The sequence below is a fragment of the Stegostoma tigrinum genome, chromosome 37 (genome assembly GCF_030684315.1).
Source record: "Stegostoma tigrinum isolate sSteTig4 chromosome 37, sSteTig4.hap1, whole genome shotgun sequence".
NCBI classification, from domain to species: domain Eukaryota; kingdom Metazoa; phylum Chordata; class Chondrichthyes; order Orectolobiformes; family Stegostomatidae; genus Stegostoma; species Stegostoma tigrinum.
In genome coordinates this window covers 27,315,421-27,331,905 of record NC_081390.1, presented here as the reverse complement: position 1 = coordinate 27,331,905, position 16,485 = coordinate 27,315,421, and the positions used below count along the sequence as shown (strand labels likewise).

Sequence of the window (16,485 nt, the reverse complement as noted above, 5' to 3'; positions counted from 1 at the left end):
ACCACTCATCTCCCCATTTCCATTATACACCTTTCTCCAGTAAATCAGCTGTAGTACATATTATCTGTCAAGCTGATGTATGTATTCCTCTTTATAACAACTGAAATCATAGATAGAACAGCTTTACATTAAAAACAGATGGTCATCTGATTTTAGAGAAAACCTGAAAAATTTATGACTGCAGTATAGTTGAAGTGAAGTGAAAACAGATTCAGATCAATAGAAAATGGCAGTTTATTTCTAATTTCCAATCCTCAATGAACAACCTGCTATTTGATAGCACCTTTAGCTTAATGCACCATCTGAAGGTACTTTACAAGAGCATTGTCAATGCTCCAAGTTGAGCTACAGAAGGTGGTGTCAGGCGTTGTGATCAAAAGTTTGATGGAAGAAGCAAGTTTTAAACAATGTCTTAAAGGAGACGGAAGTAAAGGCAGAGAGATTTAGGGAGAGATTTCATGGTCTAGGTAGCTGACAGCTCAAAGGCAGAGTGATTGAAGTTGAGGATATGGCAGATGCCAGGATAACATCAGAAAGCAATCAGTTGCACAAACTACATCTGAGATATTTCCTTCCTCATCAGGGGCTGTCAATGGCTGGTGGCAATACCGTACCTCTGTTTCCAGGAGAAATCAGCCAATTTGGCCCTGCATGTTCAGGGTTTGAATGCCAGACTCTTATGGTCTGTGACATCATGGCTGTCTACATCAAGATGGTCTAATTCCCATCAGTATAACAACTATGTCCCTGGAAAAGTACAAAGGTGTCCTATGCAACAGAAAGAACTTCCATTCATAACAAATACATAAAATACTTAAGGCGGAGAAGGATCTAGGGCCAGCCATTGTTGTGATTGCTGAAGTGAAGAAATCCTTGTAAACCACAAAATATATAACCACTCAGTTGCCAACACTCTGCTGCTGCCGCCGTAATAAAATTCTAGTGGATGGATGGCAGAGGGAGCTTTCCTTCCAATCAGCGTGAATGGTTTGAAGAGCTGCGGTGTGATCGGCAAAGTGAACCTGAATGCATTGTTTCACATTGTTTTCTATTAGAGTGCAGCAGGGGAGAGTGAGGGGGCACAGGACCCCTCAGCACCACACAGCAACAAGCATTCAACCTTCCAAATACCCACAAACGTCTGAATTAAATTTCTGACTTGGGGAGAAGGGGTTAAAATTATTCTACAATTTCTTACTTAGCACACAGCCTGGATTTTTAATCTGTGAGGCCAGTAGCAGGACTCAGGGAAAGTTCCACAGTCCATCTGCCTCGGAGGAAGGTGGTCACTGTTGTGAGGAAGGGTCACTGGACCCAAAGCTTTAACTCTGATTTATCTTCACTGATGCTGCCAGACTTGCTGAGCTTTTCCCAGCAACTTCTGTCTTTGTTTCTGATTTACATCATCTGCAGTTCTTTCAGTTTTTATTCGGTGAATGGTTTTAAACTCGTGCCCTCAAAACTGATTCTTCCTGAATTGGTAACCTTTAACACTGATGCTGGTTGGTGGTGAATCAGAAACAGCTGTATCATCATTCAGAGGTATAAGTATTATTGTTATTTTTAACATCTCAATTATCAACAGTGCCTGTGGTGAAATTATGACAAACCATAAAATCATAGATGATTATCATTTATGTAAATTAAGCACTACCTGCCTGAGATGCACAGCTGCCCGAGATGCACAGCTACTCAAACGCAATCGTACAAAAGACTAAATTGCTGTCTTGTCATGCCTCAGCAGGAACACCTGCATTGTTTCTTCTGAAATATTAGCTGCTTATTACAAAATTCCTATTGTACTACTCGCAGAAAATTAGAGGGACTGTCTGGGAGTGTTTTAAAAAACAGCAAAAAAGGTGAAAAAGAGGAATAAAAACAGAATATGATCGGAAACTGGCCAAATATGCAAGAAAACGGTATGTTTTTAAGCGTATGAAAAGAAAGTAGGTTCAACAAGTCTTGGTCACAACGAAGTGGAAGAATTTAACTATCATTTGTTAGGTCTGTCCTTGCAGCTTTCAACTCAAACATATTTGGTCTGTTAACTGCTGGAAGTGAGCTATTAATTCAGTGAGGAACATAGGCCATTCAGCTTCTCAAGCCTACTTTAACACTCAAATAGGTCATGGTTGATCTGTGGTCTAATTCCAAAACCTGCCATTGGTGTATATCCCTTAATACCTATGCTTAACAAAAACAATCTCAGATTTGAAATTAACAATTGATCTAGCATCAATCACTTTGTGGAAGAGAGTTCCAAACGTCTACCACCCTTTGTCTGCAGAAGTCTTTCTAACGCCTCTCCTGAACAGTCTGGCCCTAATTCTCAGAAAAAGGCCCCTATTTCTAGAATGCCCAATCAGTGGAAATAGTTTCCATATCTACGATATTTTACTGTTTAAAATCTTTATATCTGCAATCAGATCACCCCTTAAACCTTCTGAATTCTAGTAAAAACTGGCTTAATTTCTATAATTAACAAATTAACGGTCTTCGCACCATTCTTGCAAACCTACGTTATATTGTTCTTGCACACTGGCGTGTACTCCCTCAAGGCCAATCTATCCTCCCTAAGGTGTGGCACCCAAATCTATTTCAAGTGGGGTTTAACCAGGAAAACAGAACACGTGAAACGGAGTGAGGAAGTCAAGCAAACCATCTATGTTCTCAACCGATAAGACGGAGGATAGTGAAATAAGCTGTGCAAGGACATTGAAGAAAGCGCAAATTTGACAGAGTGATTTCAATACCATTCCAAACACAGAAAATAGGAATAGAAAAAAAACAAAAAAAACGCAGCTCTGGAAATTATGTGCAAACTTGAGAGTTTGAAATTAGATCTTGATCTAACAGAAGGAAAGGAGTTGGCTGTATGGGGAGTAGCCAATAAGTCGCTAAGGTCTACTCTATTCTTAATTTTTAGGTTAGTATCCAAGTTGGTGGTAAATTTCCCAATACATCTGAAATCACAGATGCTAGACTTCAGGCAATTCAATTCACAGCATGTGATATCAAGAAACTGTTGAAGTCACTAGATCCTGCAAAGGCTGTGGGCCCTGACAACATTCCTGGAATAGTACTGGACATGTGTACTCAAAAACCTGCCATTCCCCTGGCTGCGCTGTTCCAGTGCAGCACCAACATTTCTAACAAGCTATAGTCAGAGAAGCCTTGTGGGTGTATTGCTGTAGCTCATGCTGTAGCTAGTATACAATTCAGTCGTCAATTCAGATCATTTGAAAGTGGGTGGGGTGCCAATCAAGCAATCTCCAACCAACTTCCTGAATGTTGCTGGAGATAAACCCACGCAGACAAGTGGAAAATTTTCCAAAGAGCATCTAACTTGTACTTTGCTGATGGTGAATAGGCACTTGAGTCAGGTGTGTCACTCACTTCAGATTTTTTAACCTCTGACCTGCTGTTCTAGCCTCAGTATTTATATGCTGGTTCTGTTCACTTTCTGGACAATGTAACCCCTGTGATGTTGATAGTGTGGGATTCAGTGATGGTAGTACTATGGAATTTCGAGGGGAGATACTTAGGTTCTCCCTTGCTGACAATGGTAATTTCTTTTACTATTTTCTGTTGAGCCTCTTTCTTTTGCCTTTGATTTAACAGACTTTTAAGCCACATTTGCCAAAGAATACAAGACAGCCTGCAGCTTCCTCAGCTATTATAAAATTTTAAATTATCAGATTCTTTACAGATATTATGGATTTTGAATAAACTATTATCCTGAAATTTAATCAACTGTATATCATAAGCCATATAAACAATGCTTCTTCAGGGCCTTTGTCCTAATATTTTCAAAGTTTTCTCCGCAGGGCTCTTAAACCATCCAGTTCATTTAATCCACAATTTTCATTCTAGGGTTCCTTTCACTTGAGCCCAGTTGGATAGCTAGGCTGTCAGTTTTTGAATATCTTGACTTTACTTCCAGTTCAAACATTAGTGGTTCAAATGAACAAATCACTTCTCGCTGTATCACATTTACTATCATACTAAGATGAGAATTTCTTCCTACACTTTCTAAAATCTCAAATGCTTATAACCACCAATTACCATCCACAATATTTTCTGTCTTTGAGAAATATAATGACTCTCAAAAGTGAGCAAAGGAAGGGGGAAGATGTATACTTACATAAGCGTCTTCAAATATGTTTCCAATTTTCTTGGTCAGCTTCACATACAAAGAATTACTTTAAGGTGCGATGCCCATTGTTATGAAGGGAAGTACTAGAGGCACTTTATGACAGGCAAGACTTGAGATAAAAAGAGTGAGCAACTAATGGTTTGGGCTATCCTTTTCAGGTCTATCCCACATCCTACCCAAAGATCAAATATAACACAAATTCATAATGTGCTCTGTCCAGGACCAGGCATGATTCTGTGCCTTTAGTCCTGATAATAAAACTATATTCTTTTGCACACCCAAGCCTAAAGTAAATTGAAGGTACACTTGCTGAGGGAACAACTATGAATTAGACGTGAAATATTTTGCCAAATTGAAACAATAATCAGGTAAGAGCAAAATACTACATATGCTGAAATCTGAAATTAAAAGAAAAGTTACAGAAACTCAAAGGGTCTGGTAGCATCTGCGCAGAAAGAAACAGTTAACATTGAATCCCATGATTTTTCTTCAAGACAGTGACTCATTTCCAAAGAAGAGTTTTTGGGCTTGAAACATTAACTCTGTTTCTCTCTCCACATTAAACAGGTAGGTAGCTATCGCAGGTCCTCACTTAAGTACATCAGCAACATGACTAGCTCCTCACCATGGCAAAGCTTACAGCCTTTGAACAGCATCTGCCTCAACTGTAAAATAACAAAAGCTGGAGATGCAGCACAACGTACTAAGAGAAACAAAAATCGGCAACATAAATACTTCAGGATTTATGTCAAAACGATTAAGACTGAACTGGGTTGAGTATGGACAGATTAATTAAAATGTGATCATTCGCAACAATCAACAAAGCAGCAAAGTGGAGAACTAAATAACTAAAAGAGCAGAGTGTAATTCAGAGGACAGCTTGCCCAAAGTGTTTAGTCTCCTAGTCAGCCCACACTTTGGTCACTGCATTCAAGTCTTGTTAAAAAGGCAGAGGAAGGCACTCGGGAAAGCAGCCACAATATGATCCTTGGCAATAGGTTTAAGGTGAGAGGGGCAAGATTAAAAAGGGGCCTAAGGGGCAATTTTTTCATGCAGACAGTGTTTGGAATGAGCAGCCAGAAGTAGTGGTGGAGGTGGGTACAATTACAATATTTAAAAGGTATCTGGATGGGTATATGAATAAGAAAGGTTTAGAGGGATATGGCTCAACTGCCAGCAAATGGGACTTGGTTAATTTAGGATATCTGGTTGACATGGACAAGTCGGACCGAAGGGTCTGTTTCGAGCTGTACAGCTGTATGACTCTATTATTCTGTGAAAAGAATTAGTCCTGGAAAGTTGTTACAGATGGGGCAAATCATGGTTTTATTGAATTATCTATGAGATTAAATGGTACAGAAATTGAATGCAGAATATTATGGCAAACTGAGTCTTTACAACGGGACAAGAAGCACAGATTAAAATTAGATAAGGAAAAATTTTGGATTGACAATATGAATTTCTTCATTTAAGTTAGTGGAGATGAAAATTCTGAATTTAAGAAGTAGGTCCAATCCTCCTTGTAGAGGAAAGGAAAGAGGTTGACTTTCCGAATTTGGGAACTGTGTTGAGCTAAATAGATTGCCACTTATTGTAAACGTATCTCATGAATTTGTGGTGAGGAGGTGGTAAGCAAAGTCAGTGTGTCCCAACTTGTCATTTCCAAGCTCTTGAGTCACACTTTTTGACATTTTAATGATTTTTCACCTTAAACACAATCAGTAAATTCTAATTAAAGGCTTCATTTGTAAAATAAATAATGACTAACTCATTCAGTGGCATTGTTAGCTAGGCAGTAGGAAACGGAGCTACAAACATCAGGAAAACCAGAAGGCCCAGAAACCAAAGTTGGCCATTCAGGCCATCGGGACTGCTCTGTCAACTCTACTTTCCTCACTTTTCCCCATTATCCTTGACTCCTTTATTTATTATAACAAGGTGTAGAGCTGGATGAACACAGCAGGCCCAAACAGCATCAGAGGAGCACGAAGGCTGATGTTTCGGGCCTAGATCCTTCTTCAGAAGTGAAAGGGTCTAGCGAGTTTTGAGAAAGGGTCTAGGCGCAAAATGTCAGCTTTCCTGCTCCTCTGATGCTGCTTGGCCTGCTGTGCTCATCCAGCTCTATACCTTGTTATCTCAGATTCTCCAGCATCTGCATTTCGTACTATTCCTTTATCTATTGGTTTTTTTGATCTTAATCTTGAATATACTTAACACACAGCCTCTATGGCCCTTGGAGGTAAAGAGTTCTGCAGATTCACTGACTTCAAAGTGAAGAAATTCCTCCTCAGCTCTACCTTAACTGGTTAACTTCTCAGTCTGAGATTATGTCCTCTGGTCCTAGACTATCTCACAAATGTAAACAACCTCTCCACATCTACCCTGTCAAGCTCCCGACGAATCTCATATAGAATAAAGAAACACAGAAGATAGGAGCAGGAGACGGCCATTCGGCTGTTTGAGCTTGCTCCACCATTCTTCACGATCATGGTTGATCATCCAACTCAATAGCCTAACCCTGCTTTATCCCCATAACCTTTGATCTCAATCACCCCAAGTGCTGTATCTAGTCACCTCTTGAATACATTCAATGTTTTGGCATCAACTACTTCCTGTGGTAATGAATTCCACAGACTCAACACTCTTTGGATGAAGAAATGTCTCCTCATCTCCATCCCAAATCACCTACTCTGAATCCTCAGACTGTGACCCCGGTTGTGGACACACCCACCATTGGGAACATTCTCCCTGCATCTACCCTGTCCAGTCCTGTTAGAATTTTACAAGTCTCTATAAGATCCCCCCTCATACATCTGAACTCCAGCAAAAACAATCCTAACGTAGTCAATCTCCTTTCAAATGTTCGTCCCACCATCCCTGGAATCAGCCTGGTAAACCTTTACTGCACGCCTCGAGAGCAAAAGCATCCTTCCTCAAAAAAAGCAGACCAAAACCGCACGTAATATTCTAGGTACGGTCTTACCAAGGCCCAGTGAAACTTCGACAACATATCCCTGCTCCTATACTCAAAACCACTTGCAATGAAGGCCAACATTCTATTTGCCTTCTTTATGTTTCAATAAGGCCACATGTCATGCTTCTAAATTCCAAGGAGTACAAACTCAACCTACTCAACCTTTCCCCATAAGAGAATTTTTCCATGTCCAGGATCAACCTTGCGAATGAACTTTCACTGGCCTTCTATGTCAGTATGTTGTTCTTTAGATAGGGGGCCAAAAGCAGTCCACAGTATTAGTGTGGTCTGACTAGTGCTATACTTAGTTTTAGCAAGGCTTTTTTTTAAATACTCCATTTTCAACAAAATAAAGGCCAGCATTTCATTTGCCCCCTCTTCTACCAGCTGAACTCAGATGATAGTTTTTTGTGATTTATGCATGATGACCCCCAAATCCTTCTGTGCTGCAGCTTTCTGCAGTCTCACTCCATCTAAATAATGTGCAGCCCCTGTTTTCTTCCTGCCAAAGAGCATACTGTCATATTTTCCCACATCATATTCCATCCGTCAATTTTCATCCAATCCGTCAACAAATCCCTCTGCAGAGTCTTTGTGACATTCTCACCAACTGCCTTCTCTATTCATGTGTCATCCATAAACTTGGCTCCAATACATTCACTTCCCTCATCCAACTCATTCATTTATATTGTAAGCAATTGCAGCCCCAGCACTAATCACTGTGACATTCCACTAGTTGCAGGTTGCCATCTGAAAATGTCCCTTTATCACAACCCTCTGTCTTCTGCTTGTTAGCCAATTCTCCAACCATGCATATACATTATCTCTAACACCATGGGCCCTCATCTTATCCAAGTAGCCTGAAATGTAGTAGCTTATCAAACACCTTTTAGAAATCTAAATATATTACATTTACTGGTTGCCTTGCATCTATCCTTACATCCAAAACACTGTAATGAATTTATCAGCTATGATTTCTCTTTCATGAAGCTATGCTGACTCTATTAGGGTACTTCTAAATGTTCTACTTTTACATCCTTTATGACAGGCTCTAACCTTTTGTAGTAACTGATTTTAAGATAACTGGTAAATTGGCAGAGCAATGGCAGATGGAATTTAATCCTGATCACTGTGAGGCGGTGCATTTCGGGAGGTCTCATAAGGAAAGGATTTACAAAATGCTTGGTAGGATAGTACTAAGGAACCAGGGACCTTGGTGCACAGGTCCCCAGATCCCTGAAAGTGTCAACACAGGGAGACAGAGTGCTGAAGATGGCATATGGGGTGCTTGCCTTCATTAGCTGAGGCATAGAACATAGGAGCAAGGAAGACTTGTTACAACTTTATAAAACATTGGTTAGGCCACAGTTGGAATACTGTTTGCAGTTCTGGTCAGCCTCCGCTTGCCAGCACACTATCGGAAGGATGAGATTGCACAGGGCAGGGGGCAGAGGAGATTCACCAGGGTGTTGTCTGGGATGGAAAATCCCAGTTTATGAGGAGAGATTGGATAGGCCGGGTTCGTTTTCCTGAGAGCAGGGGTGGCTGAGGTGGGAGGAGGGGGTGATCTGACTAGGGCATAAAAAATTATGAGAGGTTTATAGAGTAGATAGTGAGAATCTTTTCCCCATAGTAGATACGTATAAGACCAGAGGACATAAAGTTTAAGATGAGGAGGAAGTAGTTTAGAGGGGATCTGAGAAAAAAAAAAAGAGGGTCACAGAAATATGGAAGTGCTGTGAGGGGGGTGGAGGCAGGTACTGTTGCCACATTTAAGAAGCATCTTGATGAGCACTTAAAATATCAGGGATAGCAGGCTTTAGACCAATTGCACGTAAATGTCATCAGTGTTGTTTGGCGTTTGTTGGTCAGCTTAGACACGGTGGGCCAAAGGACCTATTTCTATATTTTATGACTCTATGTCCCTTAGATTCCGCATTTGATATTTTGTGACCTGGACTAATGTCAGGAGCACCACGAGTGGGAACTCCTGATTACGGCAGAATTAAAAGCCAATGCTTCAGATTAGCATGAATGTTGCAAAATTCGACCACAAAATTTCTCAAGCGATAGCTACGACTCCCCACTACAGACCATATATGGGAATATCTTTGCATTGCTGTTTTCATAAAATGCTTTCCAAAATGCAACGCAATTCACTAATAAGCAGTTAGGACAAGTGAACAGGAATACGGCATTCAGCTCCTTAAGCACTGTTCATGCTTCCAAATGAACTCCGAAACATAAATACTTTCCAGATTTAGGTTATTAGCGCTCCAAACTGCATTCTGTATGATCAAAGTTTTATTTGTGAAGGAAATGTGCATCAAAATGAGTAAACCTCATGCATTTATTCTTGAGCAAAATTAAACTAGTAGAACAAAATATTGGGCTGGTTATGTATGCTGATCTCAAACTGAAATTATATTTTGAAAGAATAAAAAACACTGAAAATTTCAGTGTTACATGTTTATCGTTATTGCTGAGTATTTTTACGGCCCATTATTGCATTAATTGGAAATACATTTATTTAGGTACACATTCTGCCTGTGTCAAACAAGGTACTGGATCCCATTTTTTTTGGAACCTGAGACTGAGAGATTTTTTGAGATGCACTTATGATCTGATAATTGAGAGAAACAGAGGGAGAGGACAGGATGTCACAGATACCAGCCACAAGACACAATTTTGCCTCAGATAGAATTGGAGGAAGACAATTAATTCAGAGACTGAGCAGACTACAACAAAGCTCTTGAGAGGGGAGTGTCATTTTCAAAAAAAAGACAGAAGCACTCAGGAGCAAAGACTGTGCTCCCAAAGGTTACATAAGATATGTGTCACTCCCCAACTCGGAGTTCCAAAAAAAATAAATTCAGTAAAGATGTGGATTTCTTGGTTTGTAGATTCTGAAGCATCATAATTAGTTTCTGCTCCCAGCAAAAACACTTGTAGACAAGAAAAATATTTTTGCAGATCAGTGAAACAGATGTTTGGCTGAAATTATCAACAATATTATTCCTTTTAATTTGACACTAAATGATAGAAAGAAGGATGCATAAGAGTTGGCTCAGACTGACCAAATAAAGCTGTAAACATGACAAACTGTGCAACTCTCGACTGAAAAGAGTCTAACATAGGTAAGCTGCTCAAACTATTCAGTTAACACATGCATGAAAATAGTGCTCCTGAGATGCTGCTTGGCCTGCTGTGTTCATCCAGCTACGCACTTTGTTATCTTGAAAATTACAAACTGCTTTTGCTTTGTGAAATGCTACTTACTTAAAAGGGGCACAGCTGCTATTGCAGACCGCGTTTTGCCAGGCCCAGTTCAATGAACTGCCATTAAAAGCCTCTGCCATATTTAATTTGGAGACAACAGGCTACTTCACATGAACTGTCACATTTGAGAGAGATAGGTACAGTAGCACCAACATCAAAACATAATCCTCTTAATTATTTTCATTTAAGAAAAGAACTCACCTGAACAGTGTTGTGAAAAAATCATTCACTTTATATACACAAAACAGCTCATTCAACAGAAATTATCACTAAGAGGTATTTACATAAGTGGAGTTGACAGGGTTTTAACAATACTATATACTTAATGTTTATGGTACAATATGATACAGTATAGTAGCATATTGGGGAATTGACAGATATTGTAAACTACAATATTTTACCTTCAATAGTTCAAAATCATTGGACAATCTGAGAAAACGCTATTCTTTCCCATAAACAAACTCAATGGTTACTTACCATCATTAGCCTTTTCCAATTTAGCTTAGGCCAGCAGGTAGTGATGGCAAGCTAGATCAGGTGTCCTAATATGATTTGATGAATCAAGACATTGAAGTTTATTTGACTGAATCCATGCAGGACAGCAGCCTGCGTTTTTGTATATTATAAACTGACAGGTCATCTCTCAATTTACTGTCTGAATATTTCAGCTACAACAACATGCCACGGCCTCTCACGCATGTTGTGCTCCTTGTGTATCTATATGAATTTGAGCTACAATCCCAGTTTAATCATTCAGCTCATTGTATAATATACAGTAAGGTAGTTTCTCTTTTGTTCATTCATGAGATATGAGCATGCTGCAAAGCCGGGATGTACAGCTATCCATAACTGCCCTTGAAAAGCTTCAGAAGATGTTAAAGCTGAAAAAACACTGAAAATTAGACAGGATTCACTCAAGCTTTCTTCATTATGGAGGATTTTGATTTCACCTTAATTACAATACTGTAAGAGTTCAACTTTTCTTTGGAATTGAAATATAACCAAGGATACCTCGTGAACTCACGGTCAGATAATCACCTTGACCTCCAAATACCAATGAGTGAGAAATTACAACTTATAGTTATGTCTGATACAGGCGTTCTAAATCAACAATCACAATCACCTTTAATCAAAGATATGGGTGAGATTGGATCTCTAACAAAGATAGCCAGCTGTGTGCATCAACCTCCTAGAGGCTGAAAATTAGGTGGCTCTTTCACATGAAATGAATGTTCGTCCTTGCTTCAAAAGGACTGCACTGTCCCAATACACCAAGTTGAAATGGAAGTATAACCCTGTTCCTTATGTCTGGCAGAACTTTGTGCCAAATGAATAATCTTTCAAAAGCTTATCACATACACCAATCAATTTTGAGAAGTACGTGCATTGCTTGAAAGCTGGAGCAATTTTAAAAGAAATCCTACATCAGTGTGTCAAAGCTTTACTTTTACTTCGTACATCAACCTAAAGAGAGAGTTTGTGCTAACTGTAGAGTGTTGATTGTGGAGTGCTGTGAGAGTCTGAGCATAGAGTGTCACACTCACTCTGTCGACGATGCGGCTGGACAGGACCTGCGCTGCCATGGAACGTGCCCTGCAAGGGAGAGGAGGATGGAGCAGAGGGCTCAGTCTGTGCAGGAGAAAAGGGGGAGAAGGGAAGAAGGTAAAAACAAACAAAAAAGAAACAAACACACATTATGTCAGAAACAGCTGAAGTAACTGGACAGAATCAGACATAGTGGGAAAGGATCTGGGACTCCAAGCATTAGCCAAGCTGTTTGCAAGCTTTGAATTTCTAGATGATCAGTTTTGATTGCTTAAACACAAACATGCTGCAAAATAATTCACTCATAGCATTGTTCTTTTACAGTTATCAAATATCAATCTACTCAGAAAGTAGCATGGCATTAATCTCCCCTTAGCCACACAAATACACCTGTTTAGAGTACAACAGTTGCCTGAGAATTTTGTTCATGAGCATAATATTCAAAAAGCTTTGTGGAATGATACTGTAGAAGCAAGTAGCTATAGCTTTTGAAGGATTATCTCAAAATAAGTTCAGTTCAAGCAAGCCATTTAACCCCATTCTCCACAAATCCCAAGCTAAATGCACTCCCATTTCAGCATCTCCAGCTTTTTCAAGACAGCCTGTTGCGAAGGATTCATATTTAATCATTTCTGTGGATTTCAGTTTCAAGAATTCAGAATTTTTTTGGTGAAAGAACTTGGATTTTTTCTTAATAATGCCTATTTGGTAGTCACATGCCTTTTAAATACTGCTTGTTTACATGAGACCCCCTTGCCAGGGGTTTATAACTGACAGGCAGCTGTGTTTACTTTGGATATTGAGTGGAGCAGTTAGTGATTAGCATGTACAAGGAAAGGAGCTTCCAAGCTTTACATTCTAGTCGCTGAGGAAAAAAAAATCACCACATTGTGGGGCCAGCAACACATGCATATGCTCAACAACATCCATCTTTGTATGCCAGTACATCAGACTGGCGGTTAGTTGAATATCTCAAATCTTATCACTTTTACTTCGAGAACTAAAGACTTATTGGAGAAAAGTGTTTCTTTTTAAGAGAAATGTATTTGCTTCCCTTTACCTGGTCTGTGAGTGAAAGTGCGCACATGCACACATAAGACAGTGTGTGTATGCATGTGCACACATGCGTAAGATATATATGTGTGTGTGTGTGTGTGTGTGTGTGTGTGTGTGTGTGTGTGTGTGTGTGTGTGTGTGTGTGTGTGTGTGTGTGTGTGTGTGTGTGTGTGTGTGTGCGCACGCGCACATTTGCATTTTATGATCCTATGGCACATAGTAATACTGCAGAAGACAATTTCTCAATTGTATAACAGTTTTTTTTAAAATTCTTGTGTGATGTGGGTGTCACTGGCAAGCTGGTGTTCTTCCAAAGTTGTTTTCAACCTGGTCACGCTCCATGGCATTCCAAAGGACAATTAAGAGTCAATGACATTGCTGCAGGTCTGGAAATACACGTAGGGCCAGACCAGATAAGAACGGATTTCCTAAGGATGTTATTGAACAAGATGGATTTTTATAACAATTGATGTTGGTAACATAGTTGTCGTTAGACTATCTTTTAATTCCAGGTCTTTTTGGAAATCACATTGCAGTTATCTAGTGGGCATGAAGCTTGCTTCCATTCCATACAATCAGGGACATGAACATGGATAATACCATCACAGTCAGCAGTGTGAATGCTCACTGTGTCCTGGGATCATCTATTTTTAATGCAGAAACAACATGCAGATCTCAAAGAGTTAAGCTAACCCTTAGTACACAATCCCATGGCACCACTCTCTACAGCCACTCTATTTAGGTACTTTTTGACAAGTAGCTTCTAAAGACAGCTGTCAGTTTATTGAAGGTGATCTCAAGAGCAGGCTTCACTGTGCCATGCACTCAGAAAATAATGCTTGGGATCGATTCCAAACCCTGTATTGCTGTGAATATGCAATGAAGCTTTCAGAAATGAAGAGTCATGAAATTGGTCGGTCTTACAAAAAGAAAATAAATAATCTGATCATAATCTGACAAGGTTTTCAGAGTCAGGAAATAAAAGAACCTAGTAGTCACTGAACTGACCTTCTCTCTGTATAACCCAGCATATTGAATGTTTTTTAAAGCAGTTATTTGGATTAAAGACAAGACAAAAAGAGGAATGGTCATTATAAGAAGCACAGAATTGTGAGGAAATTCAGTGAGTCTGTAAGCATCTGTGGAGACAAAAACAGAGTTAACACTTTCAGTCTGGTATGACTTCTCCACAACCACCTTCATAAGAGTCTGAAGAGGAGTCATACCAGACATAAAGCATTAACTCTATTTCTCTCTCAGCCCGTGCTACCAGACCTTGGCGGGGGGGGGGGGGGGGGGGGGGGGGGGGGGTGCTGCTGCAATGGTATGAATGAGTTGTTTTTGCCATTACAGGTGAACTTTCAAATAGTAACTTTGTGGTTGAAATAGCCCTCCATTCTGTTGTTTCTCTGTTCATGCACCAACATTAAATGGAGTAATTTCTCAGTTCCCATAAATACTGTTCTGTAATTGGCTATGTCAATATTTCCAACTGCTCCTGTTCCGCAAGGGGCTCACCTTCAGCTGGGGCAGGTCAACATATGAACCTACATGGCTGTCTTTTAATGCTACACCCTATACAACCTGCTGTGCTAAATTGCACAATCTCAAACCCAAAAGCATCATAATTTTAGAGATCTTCCAAAAGTTTAAAAACCACCTTTCATTTTATTATTTCAAAGATTTAGTAGAACACAAAATCTTATAAAGTTATCATAGCTTTATCTGTCAATCTTTGAGGAATAAATTCCGAAACCCAAATTTTCTAACAAATATCCACAAGATACATTGCTGGAAATTACATTTAAAATGTACACAAAACTTATAACAAACAGCTACTGGTTACATAGAACTGGTGGCATTTGTTATTGTCATAAAAGCTATATTACACTGAACTGTGCAAAGAAACAGTGGCATAGAACAGGTGAATAATTACTGTACAGGTGGGATCACTCCATCCACTGTCTCTGACCTGGCTCTTTGTGGGATTAACTCACCTGATTCCATTCACCTGCCTTTTCCTCATAGCTGTGATCATTTTCTTTCTATCTAATTAATGAGAGAGAGTTTGGCTCAGTGACAGCCCTGTAATCTCAAATATTAAGACTATAACCTGAGCATATCATCTCAACCAACATGCAAAGCAGTGTGGCATAGTAAGAAGTGTCTTTTTATTTTGCATTCGATGTTAAAACAGCAGCATAGATTCATAGAGCTGCAAAGGCCCTTCAGCCCATCAAGTTAACACTGGCAAAAACAAGAACCTAACTACTCTAACTCAATTTTCCAGCACTTTGATACATAGTCTTGTATGCCTTGGCATTGCAAAATGCACGTCTAAATACTTCTTCAATATTCTGAGGGTTTCTGCTTCTGCCACCTTTACAGGCACTGAGTTCCAGATTCCCACCACCACAAATTAGGAAGTACAGCTACGGATGGGAATGTTAATGCTGGCCCAGCCAGTGATGCCCACATTCTACCAGTGAATATGTTTAACTTTAGTGTAAAATGGATGGAGTATCAAACCTTGCTACACCAGTACAGGGGATTATTGAGGCTTCACCTAAAGGACTGCAGAAGACCATACAATTGTAAGATGTAGGAGCTGAATTAAACCATCCAGCCCAACAAGTCTGCTTGGCCATTTGACTGTGGCTGATAAGTTTCTCAAAATGCCATTCTTCTACCTTCTGCCTGTAACCCTTGATCTTGCTTACTAATTAAGAACCTGTCTATCTCCGTCTTAAATACACTTAACAGCATGGTCTCCACAGCCCCCTGTGGCAATGCGTTTCACAGATTCACCACGCTCTTGATGAAGAAATTCCTCCTCATCTCAGTTATAAAGGGTCACCTCTTCACTCTGAGACCGTGCTCTTGGGTCCTAGTCTCTCTTACTATTGGAAAGATTTACTCCACATTCTCTCTATTCAGGCCTCTAAGTTCCAATGAGATCGCCTTTCATTCTTCTAAGCTCCATTGATTACAGATCCAGATTCCCCAGCCATTCTTCCATATGGCATGCTCTTCATCCCCAGGATCACTCTCATAAACCTCCTCTGGGCACACCCTCCAGGACCAACACAACCTTCTTTAGATACAGGATCCAAAACAGCTCACAATATTCCAATTATGGTCTGAACAGAGTCCTACATAGCCTCAGTAGCATATCCCTGCTCTTGTATTCTAACCCTCTCAAAAGGAATGCATTTGCCTTCTTAACTGTCAACTGAATCTGCACGTTAACCTTAGAATTCTGAACTAGGGCTTCTCACCCTTTTGTGCTTCAGATTTCTGAATCCTTTCTCCATTTAGAAAATAGTGTACTGTGATATTATAGACTTCAGAACTTTAACAACTGTTCATGGACTGAATGAATCAACAAAGATAAACTATTCCACACAATAACTCTGTCTGGGATAAACTATTCCACACAATAACTCTGTCTGGGATAAACTATTAAAGGACAACG

At 39.8% G+C, this 16,485-nt stretch overlaps 1 protein-coding gene across 4 annotated transcripts in view; it reads right to left on the bottom strand.

Annotated features, from left to right (window-relative positions):
* The window catches only part of ccser2a (coiled-coil serine-rich protein 2a), a 625,227-nt gene that overhangs the window by 50,091 nt on the left and 558,651 nt on the right, over positions 1-16,485 (bottom strand). For 2 of the 4 annotated variants that reach the window (XM_059640306.1, XM_059640305.1), the window contains exon 11: positions 11,954-12,038. The exons of the other annotated variants lie outside the window; for them this stretch is intronic. In XM_059640306.1, the coding sequence (XP_059496289.1) occupies positions 11,954-12,038 (85 nt within the window). The remainder of the gene's footprint in view (positions 1-11,953; positions 12,039-16,485) is intronic. 4 annotated transcript variants of the gene reach the window in all.